Source organism: Microcaecilia unicolor, chromosome 4, assembly GCF_901765095.1.
Source record: "Microcaecilia unicolor chromosome 4, aMicUni1.1, whole genome shotgun sequence".
NCBI lineage: Eukaryota > Metazoa > Chordata > Amphibia > Gymnophiona > Siphonopidae > Microcaecilia > Microcaecilia unicolor.
Window position 1 is genome coordinate 7464166 of NC_044034.1, and position 20357 is coordinate 7484522.

At 46.4% G+C, this 20357-nt stretch overlaps 1 protein-coding gene across 3 annotated transcripts in view; it reads right to left on the reverse strand.

Moving 5' to 3' along the window:
* The window catches only part of LOC115468271 (ecto-ADP-ribosyltransferase 5-like), a 106129-nt gene that overhangs the window by 50939 nt on the left and 34833 nt on the right, over positions 1–20357 (reverse strand). For 2 of the 3 annotated variants that reach the window (XM_030199853.1, XM_030199854.1), the window contains exons 3-5: positions 16650–17370; positions 6593–6622; positions 1799–2694 (exon numbers count right to left, since the gene is read on the reverse strand). In XM_030199853.1, the coding sequence (XP_030055713.1) occupies positions 2594–2694; positions 6593–6622; positions 16650–17370 (852 nt within the window). In that variant the 3' untranslated portion in view covers positions 1799–2593. Of the gene's footprint in view, positions 1–1798; positions 2695–6592; positions 6623–16649; positions 17371–20357 lie in introns of those variants that run through there. The other variant, XM_030199855.1, reaches the window with a different exon arrangement.

The window sequence follows — 20357 nt, forward strand, 5'->3', positions numbered from 1 at the left end:
CCTCCCTGTGTCCCGCCCTTGCGCAAGTTACGTCAGACGAGGGCGGGACACAGGGAGGGAAGGCCCGAAGGGAGGCAATCTGCAGACTGTCGCTGCTGTGTTTCTTTCACACGGAGCGAAATTGAGGTAAGACGCTATGATTTGAATTCAGTGGGGCCCGGCCCGGTGGTGAACGGAGGGGGGTGCGTGGAGGGGACTGCGGCGCCGTGCCCCCCTTGGAAACCCGGGCCCGGGGAATTTTGTCCCCCCCTGCCCCCCCCCCCCCTCAGCAGCCCTGTCAGGCAGCGCTAAATAGGAGTCAGTAAATAGGAGCCAAATGTTTAAGAAGCACACATCCATTTACTACCCCCTTTTACTCAGTGCAATCCCATGTGCCAAAGCCACCGCTTGGTAAAAGGGCCCTATATTATTTATTGAGAGTTATTAACCACCTTTATGAAGAGATTCACCCAAGGCCGTGTAAAGCAGGTACAGCTGAACATCAAACGTACAATTATGTCAAACAGCAAAGCAGTAAAATGACCAAATTTAAGCATAAATACAATCAGTGAGATAAACTTGGAAATGGCAAATTGAAACCTCATAATAGGACTAACGTTTATTTATTTATTAGGATTTATTTAGCGCCTTTTTGAAGGAATTCACTTCAAGGCGATGTACAGTAAGAATAGATCAAACATGAGCAATAGGCATGAAACAGTATCAGAAAAAAAAACACATTTAACAATACTGTAAAACAATCATGTAACAGAAATATGATAAAAAATCATCAGAAAATGAGCTACCAGCATGGAAGAACGTTCATATAACACAGATCCGATATCCACACGCTACACATGGAGAACCTTGATACTCAATAGAACATTCAAATAACGTACACATGATTGCTAATGCTAATCATTCAATACAATACAATGAAACATCTTAACATCTTGCCTCCCTGTCTGCCTAGTTAATCGGTAGACAAGGTGGCAAGAGAAGCTGAGATATTCAAACTGGACAGGCTGAAGGCAAATTATACGTTCAGTTGAATACCCTATGAGGAACTGGCCTAAGTTGCAAGTTAGTCCAGGTGCGGCGGAGTGAGTGTTACTCAGTCACCCTATGTATTAAAGGCTTGAGAAAAGAACCAGGCTTTCACCTGCTTCCTGAAGTAGAGGTAGTCTTGAGTTAGATGTAGCCCCTCTGGGATTAAATTGCAGAGCGTAGGGCTACTCTTGAGCAGGGCTGGTTTTAGATATGGTGGAGCCCAGAGCACATATTAAGGCGGGGGTCCCTGATCCCCTCTCTTCCCCCCCCCCCCCCCCCCCCCGATCTCCCCACCTGCATTGCTACTACACAGTCCAGGCATCCTTCTCCCTACCACGGTCCATCTCCCTTCTCCTCACCTTGCAGTCTTCTTCAAAGATTTATTTCCCTTCTCACAGGGGCCCCAGCACAGTAGCCATCCTCACAAGCTGTCTCCAGCTGCCCCAAAGCTTGCCGTCTCTGCAGCGATCTGCCCCCTCTGATCCAATTTTCTATTTCTGCCTGGGATCGCGGCAGAGAGGGAAAGCTTTGGGGCAGCCAGAGGCAGCTTATGAGAATGGCAGCTACACCTGGAAAACGTTTTTTTAAAGAAGATCGGGAAGGTGAGGGGAAGGGAGGAGGAGACGGACTTTGGTGGGGAGAAGGGGAAGAGATGCCCCCTGGAGCTGTGGGACCCAAGGCAGTTGCCCTGTTTGCCCCCCCCCCCCCCCCCCCCCCCCACACACACACACACCTCCTAACACCAGCCCTGCTCTTGAGAAGGCTCACTGGAAGGTATCACATCATACAATTTCTCTTGATGAGGGGACAGATTGTGATGCTCCTTGAGAGGACCTTAGAGGTCTTTAAAGGGTCTGTAAAGGGTTAACTTTATTATATGTAAGTACTCTGGCCCATTTTGTCTGAGGGCCTTGAAATCAGAGGTAGAGCTTTAGATTTGTCCCTGTTAGGCACTGGTAGCCAGAGTAGGTTTTGCAAAGAGGATGTGATGTGGTCATGGTAAAAATGTTGTAAGATGTTAAAAATAATAGGCTTTTCCCATATTGTTATTGAATTTTTTTGCACACACTTTAAAAAAATTCATAGGAAGGATTTTGAAACAAAAATGTTTCATGATGGATAAATGAAAAAAAATGGATTTATGATTTAAAATATTGAATAATTCTAATGCGAAGCCTTGGCATGTGATAATTCCTTTTAAGTGATACCCATTTGGGATGTAGTAAGCGTATAGTGATTTGGAATCTTTTTTTGATACCGTACCGGCAGATTAAGCTCCACATCTGTGATCAAATCCAAAGTGCTCATTATCTACTCGCTGCCCTTCTTCCGCTTCTTATACAATGGTTAAGTTTCTCCCACTGGATGAAAATATCCCTGAAATAATAAGCAACCCTCCAACCTGAAATTGATCTGTGCAATAAGAAAGCCAAATGATACCAGTGGTGGGGTACCCAGCAGTCACTGAATGGTTAAAATCGTTGCCCCTGTAAACGCCCCTCCACATCTCACAGCACTCCACAGAAAGATAACTGGTTTTAAACAAAAGTTATTTTGATAAACTCTAGCGGAAGAGCTTCATAGCGGCAGTGTGAATCAGCAGGGTCAGTCCGCTGAAGAGTTGAGAGGTCATCGCCATGGGCAAGGCCAGGACGGCCCTCGGAGCTGTTAAGAAGAGCAGAGAATTAATAAACCACAATCCCTTCTGTTTCCACAGAGTCTGATGCTTCCCCCAACCCAATGGGCCCAGTGTCTCAACGCAGCAGGACATATTTGTCCACTCCTACCCTAGCTGAAATAACATTTAATCACCTCTCTGACCTCATGTGCACCTTTCTTCAAATCAGTCACCTTACGTTCTAACTCTTCTTACTCATCTATATGCTACAACTTTGCCTTACCCTTCACTACCAATTATAATGTTCTATTACGTATTGTGTTGTCATTGCAAGTAGTATACCATCTATTATGAGTTTATTCCAAGGATACTTTTATTTATTTTTGTTACATTTGTACCCTGCGCTTTCCCACTCATGGCAGGCTCAATGCGGCTTACATGGGGCAATGGAGGGTTAAGTGACTTGCCCAGAGTCACAAGGAGCTGCCTGTGCCTGAAGTGGGAATCGAACTCAGTTCCTCAGTTCCCCAGGACCAAAGTCCACCATCCTAACCACTAGGCCACTCCTCCACTCCTTTGAATGTTATTTTCACATGAGTGTACCTATTAATTACATACAGTTATTAAGCAGACCTCAATACTTCCACTCCTGGTCTGTCACACTCTCAGGTGCGTAAGAACCTTCTTTTTGAAAAGGATTCCAGGAAACTATGTGGAGTCAGTCTTATCATTGGTCCTATTTTGTTTGCCACCAATGTAAAAAAAACTCCTACTGAGAAAAAAACATTCATGTTTCACTGTTGGTCAATTTTAAATTTCTACACCCCGTGAAAACACATTACTTCAGCTGTCGGACACCTTCATTCTGTCTATATTCACACCACACATTTAGTACATTTTCTCTCACGGTAATTCCAGGGGCGTAGCTAGACAACAGATTTTAGGTGGGCCTAGGCATGACGTGGGTGGGCACCAAGTATTCTCCCTCTCCTTCACCAGCAAAAACAAATCTCAGCTGGTGGGAAAACTCTTCTTTCCACCTTGGCAGTCTGCAGCAGGCACGCACTGAAAATTGAGCATGTGCAGGTTCTGGTATTGTGGAGAGTAGCATTTGCATTACCATCAGGGGGAAGTCTTCAGCTGGCGGAACCTGGGATCCCCAGCAGTTACCTCTAAACATGTGCTACTGTTGGGTGGGCCTGAGCCATAAGTGGGTGGGCCCCGGCCCACCCAGGCCCACCTGTGGCTACGCCACTGGGTAATTCTACTGCCCTATCCAAAACCCACACTTATCTCATATTTTCTTTTATATTTCTCCAGCCGGCTGGTGTTGTTAAATCTCCTCTCTCTCTCTGCTTTTCTCTCAGATATAACTTTCTCCCTTTCGTTGTGGGTATGCACTGCTGATTTCCCCGTCGGGCTTTCCGTGCCTTGCACTAATTATTATTCATGTGGATTGAAAACGTTATTTTTCATCCTGTTATTCCTCCGTTGTTCCTCGACAAGAATGTCTTGTTTCGCAAATACCTTCGCTGCTTCAGGAAATCTATCTTTCTCCTTGCATAACTTTCTTTTCTAAAGCTTTTTTTACATTGATTCCCTGCTCCAAGATGGCTGCGGTATTTAAACTGACGAGCTCATTGACCTTGGCCTATCAGCCTTTGTCTGCCTTTTAAAGGGACCTCTCAGTAAAATGCCTTCCATTCTACATTTTTATTCATTCCATTTGGTGTTATTGTATTAAATTGAAATATCAATCGTTGTTCACGTTGCCATAATTGTTGTTTTATATCTCCCTGATCACCCCTAGAACCCTTTTTAAAAATTGGTGTCACATTGGCCACCCTCCAATCTTCAGGTACTACGGATGATTTTAACGACAGGTTACATATTACCAACTATTTTCCTGTAGACGGGAGGCCCCAAATAGAGGCCCCTTCATACAATTGCCCTCTTAGAGGGCAGCTCTATAACCCAGAGAGGTTTATCCTATAAAGGAACGTAGAAACCCATTTCCTTTCTTGAATACAAGCGTAACTGGGTATAGACACACCTAACATTTAGGAGGGAGCGGTTACGCCAGTCATAGAGCTGGTACAGGGGCTGCAGTCACCACGTAACGCCCAGTATCCTAGACATTAACCTGCGTCACTGAGACCCACCATGCTCCACCCAATCTCTGCTAGGTGTCCACGTCCTTTGCAAATGGCCTTTTACTAAGGTGTGTTAATGATTCGTGAGTGTAAACGCCGAACAGTCCATTGTATTCCCATGGGTCGCAGGACACTTAACATACACAGTTTGTAAGGAAACCTTAGTAAAAGTATTTACAGAATAGCACTTAGGCAAAGTACTTATTCGCATATATATATATATATATATATATATATATATATATATATATATATATATATATATATATATATATATAAATATATATATGTAATTATTCTAAACACTTGTTTTATTTATTTGTTACATTTATATCCCACATTTTCCCACCTATTTGTAGGCTCAATGTGGCTTACATAGTACCGGAGAGGCGCTTGCAGACTCCAGTGTGAACAAATACAAAGTGATGTTGTGGTAAGATAAAGTTCATGTGGCCACACTAGGGAATCGTACAACGGAAGAGTTGTGTCATGTCCCAAGACATGAGTGAGTTGGATGTGGAGGGGGTAAAGCAGAATGATAACGCACAGCTCATTGGGGTAAAGGATAAGGCTACCAGGCCCACTGTAAATAGGATCGAGGCAGAGGAGTTAATATTGCTGTTCAGGACGTTCATGATGTAACATAGTAGATGATGGCAGAAAAAGACCTGCACGGTCCATCCAGTCTGCCCAACAAGATAAATTCATATGTGCTACTTTTTATTTGTACCTGTCCTCTTCAGGGCACAGACCGTATAAGTCTGCCCAGCACTATCTCCGCCTCCCAACCACCAGCCCCGCCTTCCACCACTGGCTCTGGCACAGACCGTATAAGTCTGCCCAGCACTATCCCCACCTCCCAACTACCAGCCCCACCTCCCACCACCAGCTCTGGCACAGACCGTATAAGTCTGCCCAGCACTATCCCCGCCTCCCACCACTGGCTCTGGCACAGACCGTATAAGTCTGCCCAGCACTATCCTCGCCTCCCAACCACCAGTCCCGCCCCCACCACCGGCTCTGGCACAGACCGTATAAGTCTGCCCAGCACTATCCCCGCCTCCCAACCACTAGCCCCGCCTCCCACCACCGGCTCTGCCACCTAAACTTGTTTGCCCCTGCGTGGGCTTGAAGGGGACGGTTGTTTATTCTGTGCATATTGGCTGTTAAAAAATTGTGATAATAAAAAAAAATGTAAGTGAAAAAAAATTAAAAAGACTCGACACAGTCTGCGTTTTGGCGCACAACGCGCCAGGCTTCAGGAGTCAACGGACAGGCTTTTGCTGCTTGGCACAGTTGTTAGCTGGTTCCTTTGACGTTCTTGTATCGGGTCGTTCAGCTCCAGTGTTTGTGCTTTACCGTTGTCGGCTGAGTTATTAAAATTGACTCCTGAGGCCGAAACGCAGACTGACTGCTTTTAATAAACCCACTGGTCTGAGACTTCACTGGTCTACCCCTCTGCTTTTGTTTTTTATTTCTGTGTTGTGACTGTTGTTTGAGGGTTTCTTCTCCTTTTTTCCTTGCATTATTCTTTGAAAACCAACAGTATGTACGGGAGCCAATCCATTCAAACCACCGCTCCCCACTAGGTCGAAATCACACAGAGAGAAAACAGACAGATGAACATATGCACAGAGGGGTTCCCTGAGCCATGCTCCGCATGCTTTCCCCGCTTGTAAACCTGGAGAATGGGGAATTTTTACAACACTGAACAATGTAACTCTATTCAACGTCAAAACCAAGTGCCAATCCTGAGGCCGAGTCCACCGGGACAGCAACTGACACTTCTTACCTGCATGGCTGCAAGCGTCTGGTTTTCCCCCTAAAAAACAGAGATCAGAATTTTAGGAATAAAAAGTTGGACTACTGTATTTGCATTTCCAGTAAGACTCATGCTGTTAATTATTAAGATTGAGCAGGTTCTGCACTAGATAAGAGACAGCATAACATAGTAAATGACGGCAGATAAAGACCCGCATGGTCCATCCAGTCTGCCCAACAGTCACATTCATTATCAAATCGTTACTGAAACAACAATCCAATAATATTATTACAACATTTTATTCGCTAAATTCTACTTTACAATGTCTTTCTCCCCATCCACCACCCCCCACTAAGATATACAGGACCCGCACTTGTAACATAGGATATGAATGTGGTATAAAGAAAAATGCCTGATCCATCCATGCCATTTTCAGAGCTCAGACCAAAAAAAATGTCTGCCCAGCACTGGTCCTGCCATCAAAATCCATCCAACCCACCCTGACTTGTCTTGCCATGTACAGGACACAGACCGTGTGTGTTAACGGGATCTCGGTGTATGTCAGAGGTTGTTTTTGCAGGAACAAGGTAAAAGACTTGGGCTACTGTTTGTATAAAGCTGATGCCTACTTAACCTTACAGAATAAGGACCACTTGAGCACCTGTTATAGAATTTACCCCCTAAGAGTTTTCAACTCCAAGGAAATACCTCAGGCTCCCTTGACGTTCACCAGTGATCCTTATTCTCACATACACAGAACCCAGCTGGCCCACCTTGCTAATGAAATTATACACAGCACACAAAGCCATCAAATCCCTCCAGGGCTCTTCCTATTAAGCATTATAAAGGCAATTCAAATCACGAACCTTTTCTTATGTATTAAACAGCATTTTGAGTGGAGGAGGAGCCTAGTGCTTAGAGACAAGGGATGGGGCAGAGAATATAGGGTTGGGGTCAGGATAAGAAGAGAGAGGGTAGGGGAATCAGAGGGGAAGAAAGGGAAGTGGGGGTGAGAGAGATAAGGTAAAGGGACAGCAGGATAAAGAAGAAAGGAGTGTCGGATGACGGGATGGGAGACAAGAGTGGTTGAAAGGCCAAGGACTGAAGGAGAGGAAGGGCAGAGTGTGGAGGGAGAAAAGATTGAGAAAGGATACAGGTGATTGGAGGTGAAAGGTGTACATTTGTCCTTTAGATTGTAAGCTCCTTTGAGCAGGGACTGTCCTTCTATGTTAAATTGTACAGCACTGCGTAACCCTAGTAGCGCTTTAGAAATGTCAAGTAGTAGTAGGTGTTATGTTGGGTCTGCCGAGACCCTCTTCTTATTTCTGTGTGTGTGTGTGGGGGGGGGGGGGGGGGGGAACTGTTATGTCGGGGCCAAGCCTCGCTTCTTGTTTCTATGGAAGTGGGGGGAGATATATTGGGGTCTATTGAGCCCCTCTTGTCTTTCTTGGAGTGGGAGGTGTGATGTTGAGGTTGCCAAGTCCCTTTTCTTGTTTTCGCGGGGGTGAAAGTTGTTATATTGGGGTCGCTGAGCCCCTTTTGCTGTTTCTGTGGGAGTGGAGAGTGTTATGTTGGGGCTGCCGAGTCATTCATTATTTCTGTGGGGTGGTTGTTGTGGAGTTGCAGGGCCCCTCTTGTTTCTGTAAGGTGGAAACTGTTTTGATGTGGCAGCTGATCCCTTTCAGTTTTTCTAGTGAGGGTGTGAAGTGCTGTGTTGGAGTCTCCAGGGCCGCGTTTGGATTATTTCTGGAATCCTCTACCGCTGATGCACATAGTAACATACATAGTAACATAGTAGATGACGGCAGAAAAAGACCTGCACGATCCATCCAGTCTGCCCAACAAGACAACTCATGTGTGCTACTTTTTGTGTATACCTTACCTTGATTTGTACCTATGCTGTTCAGGGCACAGACTGTATAAGTCTGCCCAGCACTATCCCCGCCTCCCAACCACCGGCTCTGGCACAGACCGTATAAGTCTGCCCAGCACTATCCCCGCCTCCCAACCACCAGCCCCGCCTCCCACCAGCGGCTCTGGCACAGACCGTATAAGTCTGCCCAGCACTATCCCCGCCTCCCAACCACCAGCCCCACCTCCCAACCACCGGCTCTGGCACAGACCGTATAAGTCTGCCCAGCACTATCCCCACCTTCCAACCACCAGCCCCACCTCCCACCACCGGCTCTGGCACAGACCGTATAAGTCTGCCCAGCACTATCCCCACCTCCCAACCACCAGCTCTGGCACAGACCGTATAAGTCTGCCCAGCACTATCCCCGCCTCCCAACCACCAGCCCCGCCTCCCACCAGCGGCTCTGGCACAGACCGTATAAGTCTGCCCAGCACTATCCCCGCCTCCCAACCACCAGCCCCACCTCCCAACCACCGGCTCTGGCACAGACCGTATAAGTCTGCCCAGCACTATCCCCGCCTTCCAACCACCAGCCCCACCTCCCACCACCGTCTCTGTCACAGACCGTATAAGTCTGCCCAGCACTATCCCCACCTCCAGCCCCGCCTCCCACTACCGGCTCTGCTATCCAATCTCGGTTAAGCTCCTGAGGATCCCTTCCTTCTGAACAGGATTCCTTCTGAACAGCATCATCCCTGGTGCTTTACTTCAGGTGACCCTTACAGATTACAGTAACAGCAATGGTGTCAGTTGATATATTGATATATTGTTTGTGCAGCGCTGCGTATGCCTTGTAGCGCTATAGAAATGCTAAATAGTAGTAGTAGTAGTAGTAGTTCCTAGTTTAATAGAAATAAATATTTAGGAAAGAATATTCAGAGAGGGTTATCTGGGTAGGAGAAACTCCTGCTCTGTTAAATCGCAGTGACTGGGTCATGCCTGGATTTTCAGCGGCATTTACCCCTCACACTATCCTCTCAAGATCTGCTCATGTAGCACAAATTTCAGGAGGTTCAGCATGGGGAGAGGATGTGGTGCTGCGTTTCGTTTTTAACAGACCTTTGAAAGCTTTCTATAACACTGGTGTCACTAAGCCCGAGGCATCGAAGGTATTATTCTGCTTGTTCAGGGGTGATACTGCCCTGGAAGCAGAATAAAGTGATAACCACTAAGGATTTTTTTTTTAACTGGGTCCCAAATTTGAGATGCAGTCAGGCGAGGAGTTAGCTGGGTCCTTAGCCTGCTTATTTTCGAAGGAGAAGGGCAGCCATCTTCCGACACAAATTGGGAGATGGCCGCCCTTCTCCTAACGGCGGCCAAGTCAGTATAATCGAAAGCTGATTTTGGCTGCCCTCAACTGCTTTCCGTCACAGGGCTGGCCAAAGTTCAAGGGGGCGTGTCGGCAGTGTACCGAAGGCGGGACAGGGGCTTGGTTAAGAGATGACCGGCCTCGGTCGATAATGGAAAAAAGAAGGGCAGCCCTGACGAGCATTTGGCCGACTTTACTTGGTCCATTTATTTTCAGGACCAAGCCTCAAAAAGGTGTCCGAACTGACCAGATGACCACCAGAGGGAATCGGAGATCACCTCCCCGTACTCCCTCAGTGGTCACCAATGTCCTCCCACCCTAAAAAAAAAAAATTAAAAACATTTTTTCGCCAGCCTCAAATGTCATACCCAGCTCCATCACAGCAGTATGCAGGTCCCTGGAGCAGTTTTAGTGGGTGCAGTGCACTTCAGGCAGGCGAACCCAGGCCCATCCCCCCCTACCTGTTACACTTGTGGTGGTAAATGTGAGCACTCCAAAACCCACCAGAAACCCACTGTACCCACATGTAGGTGCCCCCCTTCACCCCTTAGGGCTATGGTAGTGGTGTACAGTTGTGGAGAGTGGGATTATGGGGGGAGGGGTTTGGGGGGGCTCAGCACCGAGGTTAAAGGAACTATGCACCTGGGAGCAATTTGTGACGTGCACTGCAGTGCCCCCTAGGGTGCCCGGTTGGTGTCCTGGCATGTGAGGGGGACCAGTGCACTACAAATGCTGGCTCCTTCCATGACCAAATGGCTTGCATTTGGCCGGGTTTGAGATGGCCGGCCTCGGTTTTCATTATCGGCGAAAACCAATGTCGGCCATCTCTGGGGTCGACCCAAATGTTGAGATTTGGCCAGCCCCAACTGTATTATCGAAACGAAAGATGGCCACCCATCTTGTTTTGATAATACGGTCGGGTACGCTTCTTTACGGGGCCGTCCCTAGAGAGGCTCCCTTATAGATGGGTGCCCCTGTTCGATTATGCCCCTCCACATTATTTAAAGCCCCAGTTGTGGAGACAAAGGGATCATTTACCTCAGTTTCTGCCTCCCAGTAACAAGCTCAGATCAGCAGCCTTGCTGGGGTCGGGCCCTGAAGAACCATCCTGGGCTCAGGATAAAGTAAAGACAGGAAGGTTGTGGTTTTGTGGGTTTTTTTTCTAACCCCCTTTTCTGCCTCCTGTGAAGCAGACTGACCTCTGGATACAGGAAAGCTGTGGGTCCTGTGTGGGTGAGACCCTGAGAACCCCAGTGATCTGAGGCAAGGATAAAAGAGGGATTTTCCTGCACAGTAACAAGACAGATGAAGAACTCGCAGTGGAAGAGACTGGACTTAGTGATCCAGGATAAGTGGACACGATATTGGAAGCAGCTCCCTGGGAATAATTTCCTGTCACCCAAAGACAGCAAGGAATCCAAGTGATATCATAAGTACATAAGTAATGCCATACTGGGAAAAGACCAAGGGTCCATCGAGCCCAGCATCCTGTCCACGACAGCGGCCAATCCAGGCCAAGGGCACCTGGCAAGCTTCCCAAACGTACAAACATTCTATACATGTTGTTCCTGGAATTGTGGATTTTTCCCAAGTCCATTTAGTAGCGGTTTATGGACTTGTCCTTTAGGAAACCGTCCAACCCCTTTTTAAACTCTGCTAAGCTAACCGCCATCACCACTTTCTCCGGCAACAAATTTCAGAGTTTAATTATACGTTGGGTGAAGAAAAATTTTCTCTGATTTGTTTTAAATTTACTACACTGTAGTTTCATCGCATGCCCCCTAGTCCTAGTATTTTTGGAAAGCGTGAACAGACGCTTCACATCCACCTGTTCCACTCCACTCATTATTTTATATACCTCTATCATGTCTCCCCTCATCCGTCTCTTCTCCAAGCTGAATAGCCCTAGCCTCCTTAATCTTTCTTCATAGGGAAGTCGTCCCATCCCCGCTATCATTTTAGTCGCCCTTCGCTGCACCTTTTCCAATTCTACTATATCTTTCTTGAGATGCGGCGACCAGAATAGAACACAATACTCAAGGTGCGGTCGCACCATGGAGCGATACGTCATTATAACATCCTCACATCTGTTTTCCATACCTTTCCTAATACCCAACATTCTATTCGCTTTCCTAGCCGCAGCAGCACACTGAGCAGAAGGTTTCAGTGTATTATCGACGACGACGACACCCAGATCCCTTTCTTGGTCCGTAACTCCTAACGACAGGACTGGAGGGGCCCAGATGAGCTAAAAGATTACAAGGAAGAGCAGAGAAGAAAGAAAGCCTCAAAAAAATAAGAGAGAAAAAAACCAAGGAAGAGCTGAAAGAGCTCAGGACTGGACGTGCTCATGAGTGAAGGAGCGCAGAAGTGGGTAAGATAATTCAGCTGCTTTAAACTTCTCGCAGAGATTGTAAATACTGCTGAAAGTGTTTTCCAAAGAGATTTGTTACGATTTAGCCCATGTTTCATGCTTTCATTCATCTCGCCACCTGGTAGCTATACATGGTGGCTGCTATGGACTGACTACTTGCTGTTTTCCATGTTCCAGAAGATATTCCAGTCCAGTCCGGATCTTCCAGCCATCTAGTTTGGCTTGGGGATTTTTTTTGGAACTTAGCAGCACCCTTACCTGGTGAACTCCCTTGTATGTTGCCTTTATTAACCACCTGGAAACTTTCTGCTTTGCCTTGCAACAGAGGTCCTCAGAGGAGTTTCCTTCGGTGAGAGTTTGTTGCAGTGCTTCTGTGCTATTTCCGGTTTCAGCTTTGACCAGGGCCGTGCCTAGGGTCTCTGGTGCCCCCCTGCAGACTATCAGTTGGCGCCCCCACCCCCTCCGTCTAGCAGAGCAGGAACAGAAGGGAGCAGGCAAGTAAGCTGGACCTCAGGAAAAAAATAGCACTGTATGTATCCCTCATTGATAAGTCTCTGACTCTAAAGTTTAGCAATTTCATTAAAGCAAAATGTATTTTCATAACACTTCAAAGATTTCCAACTCAAAATAGGAATGCTAATTCAAAATGTGAGCAAAGTCCTCTTAGTTTCCAAAGATTCTTTTTCTAATCTCCTTTGCACCAAAGGATATAATTCAGATCAAACATTTGTCTCTGATCAACTATATCAGATCAAATATTTATTTCAGATTAAATATTAAGGTTTCCTTGCTTACAGTCACTTAAATCTACCTAGCCTTTATATAGCTTATAGGATTTAAACACTCTTAAACTGAAATTCACCCTTTTCTATTCTTCATAAACTCAAGTAATCCTGAAATATTCAGATCCTTTTTCACTAGAGAAATCTCAAACTTCAATCTCCACCAACCTCTTTTCATTCATATTTTCTCATTTACCACATAATCTGGCAGTCTTTTATAATTTCAGTCAACACACACAGGAACTCACAGCTGCATGTCTCTCTTGGCCAAACGGACAGTCAGTTGCTGTCTCACTCTGTTCCCTTCCCGGCAGATTTCTAACAAAAGCTGATCATCCAATCAGAGAGCTCTATTTGAATGCAGATTAACATACAGACACTGTAATGGGAAGTTTTAGTGAAAAACACTAGATAAACCCTTCGTTTTTGGACCAAACTTCACACTTTTGATCAGAGCCATGCCCTAACATTAAGGCTGTAAACACTTCCATCATTTTTTATTCATAAATATGCAAATGAGAACCTCCCAAAAACGGACTAATTTGCATACGATTTAAACAAATCTGAGCATATGACAACCAAGTACAGACTCCCAGCACCTGAATTCTGCAATTAGATTTAATACAAATACTTTTAAAACTTATTTTTAGCACTTTTAAAATTTCAGGTTGTCTTTAATTTGAATGCGGTTCAAGCTCTGAAGCTCACCCTGAGTGCGGAATTAGCCCCAAACCACAGCATATATAGCAATTTGGTTGCATTCTTTAAAATAACTTGAAGAGCCTGCCTGCCTCAGTGAATACTGCTGTTGCTTTCACTTCCGGTTTTAGGGCAGGGGCGGATCGCAAGTTCAGCTAAAAGATTTTGCAAGTGAGTGGAAGGCAGGGACCGCAGGGCAGCAGCGCCCCTCGAAGGCAGGCGCCCCCCTGCATTGCTTACCTGGCTTACCGCATTGGCACGGCCCTGGCTTTGACCCTGCTTGTCTCCTGGTTTATTCTACTGTCTGCTGCCTGCCAAAGACCCGGCTTGTCTCCTGGTTTATTCTACCGTCTGCTTCCTGCCAAAGACCCGGCTTGTTCCCTGGTTTTGTTCTATTGTCTGTTGCCTGCCAAAGACCCGGCTTGTCTCCTGGTTTATTCTAACGTCTGCTGCCTGCCAAAGACCCGGCTTGTTCCCTGGTTTTGTTCTATTGTCTTCTGCCTGCCAAAGACCCGGTTTGTTCTGCTGTTGGCCCTGGTTCCTGCTTGCCTGCTTTGCTGTCCACGTATATTCCTTTCCCCTCTGACCCTCCGTCCCTGTTCAACCTAGTTGGTATCCAGTTCCTGCCCTGTCCGGTAAGTCCTGTCGGCCGTCTGCACCCAGGGACTCAACTCCTGGGGAAGGGCGGTCAAGTGCAGGTGAAGTCTAGCTGTTTCTGTCAGAGTTCTGCCTTGTCTCTGGTGTTTGGGTGGTTCTCCTGCCACTGTCGGTTATCGGTAGTGGCCCAAGGGCTCACCATTCCTGACAGTTGTGACAAGAGTATTTCAGAGAGGCTGTTGGTATGCCACTTTGGGTTCAGTCAAGTTAGCCTTTCACCTCTTCATCATTGTGTGTTGTGGACTTAAGGGCCCTTTTATCAAAGAGCACTAAAGAGTGACGTTAGAGCACCTCTTACAAGGATCATTTCCACGCGTGAAGGGCCATGTTTACCACTGGGGTAAAATGGCCGAAATTCAGAATTTTTGAATAATGGCTACACATCAATGTTCCCTTTACTGTCTGACCCTTAGTGGTCAGCCCCTCTGCCAGACTGCCATAGCCAGACCCAGTAGTTTCGATGTGCCCTTCCACACCATGCACGACACAGAACTCCACAGCCCCCCCCCCCCCCCCCCCCCCCGGAGACTTGAAAAAATTATAGATTTTTTTTCCACCTACCCCACATCAATATCTCTCGTCCTCCACCCCATCCCTCCCCAGTATACCTTACAGGAGTCCCCGGTGCCTGCAGTGATTTAATTATTGCTGCCCACGCCGGCTCTGCAGGCTTCCATCGGCTGGGTCACGCCCTCGCTTTCATCATTTCCTGTCTGGTGGGACCTGGCCGATGGAAGCCTGCAGAGCCGGTGCAGGCAGCAATAATTAAACCACTGCAGGCGCCAGAGATGCCTGTAAGGTGCACCAGGGAGGTACAGGGCTCAGAGACATGCAGGCAGATGCGGGGATGCTGCTACGGAGGAGAGATGTTGATGTGGGGTGCAGCCGCTGGGTGGCCTTGAGCCAAGAATGGGCGGGCCTGTGCCCACCCATAGCTACACCACTGCTCTGCCACCTGCTTTGTAGGCAGTAGGGACTCGTGCTAAAGCTGCATTCATCCGTTAGCCTGTGGCAATGTAGCTGTGCCAACCAATAAACCAGAAGACGCCCACACTATGCCCAGTCACGTCCCCTGTGCCAATAAATGAAAAATATTTTTTAGTGTATGGGTAGTGCATGAACATGGCAAAATTACCACGGGACGCCTCAGCGCAGCCCGCTGTACGCCATTTTTTGCTGCACTGGGTCTAATTTCCTGCCACCCAAAGGCTGAATACATTGGTGCTTACTGCAGTCTTTGTGAAAGGTTCCCTTAATATTTTAAGCACCCCCTCATCAAGCAGAGGAGGACTGTGAAAGTGTGGGCAGTGGGCAAGTAGTGGCCCAGGGCCTCAGACTTTCCCCCACGGTTTTGGATCCCACTTTTGGAGTGGAGGAGTGACCTAATGGTTAGTGTAACGGGCTGTGGACCTTGGCAACTGGGTTCGATTCCTGCTGCTGCCTGATGTAGGTTGAGATCCTGGGGAACCAGGTTCAATTCCCTCTTTAGCTCCATGTGACCCTGGGCAAGTCACTTAACCCTCCGTTGCCCCAGGTATGACAGTAATATAATGTACTGCTTAGACTGTGAGTCCACTAGGGACAGAACCCAGTACCTGTAAAATAAAACTGTAAACCGCTTAGGTCTAAGAGGTATATAAATACTTAAATTAATGAATGAACCAGAAAAAGGGGTTTTACTGTGGTGGTGGTGGGGGGGGGGGGGGGGGGAGGTCCCTAGCATTAGTGTTCTAGACATTCAGGCACCATTACTCAACTTCTGTAAACAATCATCTTATGTTACACTTATACCCTAGATAGGGGCAATTATATTGGCATTAGTCAAATTCTTACTACAGGTATAACTGTGTTAACACAAGATTAAATACCTAAGCCGCTGATCACACTTACCCCCTGGGTAGGGGCAGTTGTAGTTGATCCCACTTACTCCCTGGTAGGGGCAGTTGAGGTCATATTGCCCAAGCTCTGTAAATAGCTGCTCACACTTACCCCCTGGGTAGGGGCAGTTGTAGTTGATCCCACTTACTCCCTGGTAGGGGCAGTTGAGGTCATATTGCCCAAGCTCTGTAAATAGCTGCTCACACTTACCCCCTGGGTAGGGGCAGTTGTAGTTGATCCCACTTACTCCCTGGTAGGGGCAGTTGAGGTCATATTGCCCAACCTCTGTAAACAATTGATCCCACTTACCCCCTGGTAGGGGCAGTTGAGGTCATATTGCCCAAGCTCTGTAAATAGCTGATCACACTTACCCCCTGGGTAGGGGCAGTTGTAGTTGATCCCACTTACCCCGTGGGTAGGGGCAGTTCTATTTGTATTAGCCAGATTCTGTAGCTTAGCCGTTTCATACTTACCACCCAGGTAGGTACAGTTATAGTTACTGCATGTCCTTCCTGTGCTGTTCAGTACAAAAGTGTGAGCAGTACTGTTGAAGGCCGTTACATTGAAGATCTCGTAAGTGGGGACGAGCACCTCTTCCTCAGTCGAGAGATAAGCATAGCCTGAAATGCAGGGCCCAAGACAGGTCGTTATAGTGAAGAATGTGTCATTGCCAAAAAAATTGGCGACGTCTTTCTTGAGGGAAGAGGAGGAGAACTGTCCTAACCTGACCTTGCTACCGATTCCCAGTGCGGGTAAAAAATGAATGCCCTTAACTCCCCGGTACACAGTCCGGCATCCACTATAACAGTTGTTCTTCAGGATCTGAACTGCTCTGGTCACATAAAAGTGGAGAGATTTCAAATGAAAGTGCTCCATGTAGTCTTGTGCAGAGTAACCAACGAATCTCACTTCTTGATTAAACTTGGAATAAAAGGAACCGGTATAGACCAGTAGTGCTATGCCATACTCGTCCTTAAAGCCTGCGGGTAGTTCTGGGAGGGTCCCTTTTCTTTCCTCCCACTTTCTCTTCGCTTTCTCCCACGCTTGTTTAAGATCGTCGTTTGCATCTAATTCTGTCTGTAGCAAACGTGTAGCCATAATCTTGTTGGCCATCTCTTCTTCACATCCATTGTACTGATCGTCAAAAGAAAGTGGTACCATGTCTAATTTTACTTCCTTCACTTCGCATCTCACCTGAAAAACAAAAGTTTGGATTTCTGCTATAAGTAGATTTTTTTTTAATTAGTAACCATTCCAACACCTCCACCCTGGTGGTGGATGAAAGTTATTTCTCTTCAAGCCCATACTATTAGTTAGTGAGAACTTAAGAATATAAGTATTGCCATACTGGGACAGACTGAAGGTCCACCAAGCCTAGCATCCTGTTTCCAACAGTGGCCAATCCAGGTCACAAATACCTGGCAAGATCCCAAAATAGTACAACACATTTTATGCTGCTTATCCCAGAAATAAGCTGTGCATTTTTCCCAAGTCCATTTTAATAATGGTCTATGAACTTTTCCTTTAGGAAGCCATCCAAACCTTTTTTAAACCCCACTAAGCTAACCACTTTTACTACTTTCTCTGGCAATGAATTCCAGAGTTTAATTACACATTTGAGTGTAGAAATATTTTCTCTGATTCGTTTTAAATTTACTACTTAAATTTGCTAGCAATCTGACATACTGCAGACGAAAGATGGAGGTAGTTTCTGGTGAACTAGGCTAACCTCTGAGTCTGGGACACTCGAGGAAATTACATGGAAATACTTTTAAAACAAATAGGAGGAAATACTCTTTCACTCAACGAATAATTAAGCTCTGGAACTGTTTTCCAGAGGATATGGTAACAATGGTTAGCATATCTGGGTTTAAAAAAGGTTTGGACAAATTCCTGGAGGAAAAGGCCATAATCTGCTATTGAAGCAGACATGGGAAGCAATTGCTTGCCCTGGGATTTGTAGTATGGAGTGTTCTAGGTTTCTGCCAGGTACTTGTGACCTGGCTTGACCACTGTTTGGAAAACAGGATACTGGGCTAGAATAGATGGACCATTGGTCTAGGGTTACCATATGTCTGGATTTACCCAGACATGTCCGGGCAACCGGGCGGATTTTGCCAATCCGGACAAACGGGCAGACTGCTAGCCTCCCCTCCCCTTACTACTGCCCTGGTGATCTAGTGACCTCTTCGGGGCAGGAAAGAGCCCCCTCTTTCCTGCCCGTAGCACTGCCCTGCATGCATCCTTACTGTTGCTGATCTCGGCGTTGATTCAAAACAGCCGCTGAGACGTCAACTCTCGGCGGCCATTTTGAATCGGCGCCCAAATCAGCAACAGGAAAGATGCATGCAGGGCAGTGCTCCGGGCAGGAAAGAGGGTGTTCTTTCCTGCCCCAAAGAGGTCACTAGATCACCAGGGCAGTAGTAAGGTAAGGGGAGGGGGGTGACACGGAGGGCGGGTGACAGGGTGTGTGACGGGGGCGGAGCGAGGGCGTGAAAGGGGGCGGGGTGGGGTGTGAAAGGGGGTGGGGCATGTGTCCTCCTTTTGGGGGGACAAAATATAGTAACCCTACATTGATCTGACCCAGAATGGCTACTCTTATGTTCTTATTGAACTGTATATCTACTCCTTATACTTTAAATATAATAATATTCTGTATTTCTCATTCCGGAATGGCGATCGCCATTACGGCATCATGTAAGCCACATTGAGCCTGCAAATAGGTGGGAAAATGTGGGATACAAGTGCTACAAATAAATAAATAGATTAAATAATTAGGGGTTCTTGGACTGTACAAAAGCCAGTGTTTAGCATTGTTTTTGGAGTGTACATATCATTCCTGTATATATATTTTCCTGTTGAATCAAATATAAGTAGTAGTAATAGTAATACATGTGTGATGAGCCTAGGTTCCTGCTTTAAGGGTGCTCACAGTAACACCTAGAGGCTCCATGAGAAAAATACATTTTTACTTTACTATGACATTACTGGTTGCTAGAGAGAAGGAGTTTCTCCTATGACCAGTAATCAGGGGAGGAGATTAGCACTAGAGGGAATGTGCCAGGAGTACAAAATCCTGTGCAAAGCTCAAACCTTTGTCTTGGGCTCATGCCTTCAGGCTCCCCGGCCTCTGCTCTTCTTACTGACCCAGTTGATTGCCTAAAATTACTTAAATAACCTCGTTGTTTCAGAAGACCAGTCCAGTACAGTAGTGGTCTGCCTTATTGACTGCGCGAAGCGAACTGTGCGTGTGGACCAACCCCTCGGATTTTATGTATGTTGGCAATAGAAATCAAACAAAATAAAACATGGAAAAGAAAATAAGATGATACCTTTTTTATTGGACATAACTTAATACATTTCTTGATTAGCTTTCGAAGGTTGCCCTTCTTTGTCAGATCGGAAATAAGCAAATGAGGTAGCAGATAGTATATATGAGAGAAACATCAAAGCATTACTTTGACTGTCTGACAGAGTGGAAGGGTGGGGGTATGCATGGGGACATCAAAGCATTTCATTGATATTCTAACAGGATGGGTGTGGGTAGGTGAGAGAAGGGTGATCAACAGAGAAATACAATTTTATGGTTTATAATGGGCTAGAAAACCCAGGACAGCACCCCAATATGCCAACCTTTTTATGGCTGAGTTGGAAGAGACATTTCTGAATACATAGCAGACCAAACCTCTAAAATACTACCGGTACATCGATGACATTTTTATGATTTGGACAGAAGGGGAAGAAACTCTGAAACAATTTTACTATTCCTTCAATACATACCATCCTACAATCAGATTCAAAATTGACTACTCCCCAGGAAAAGTCAATTTTTTGGACACCACGGTCTCAATCAGTGATGGCTGTATGTTCTGTCCTCCGACAGCCTCGCACTAGTTTATAACGTGATCCTAAAATGTGTGTAATGCCTTTACTGTTATTCTCAGTCCCAAGGACTATCATTGCTGCAGTTTCCCCACTGGAAAAATACATGAGCAATGCACTGTGGGTAATGTAGTTCACAGGCAGTGCAACCACACTTGTTTGGCTGTGTAAGAACTGCTATCACTGGTTGTGAGGCTGCTCAAACCTTCTCTCTCTCCCTCTCTGCCAAGCTTGGCTCTTTTGTCTTCCTGCTCAGTATTACTATTCTGTCCACAGAGGTCAGCCAGGTATGACCTTTC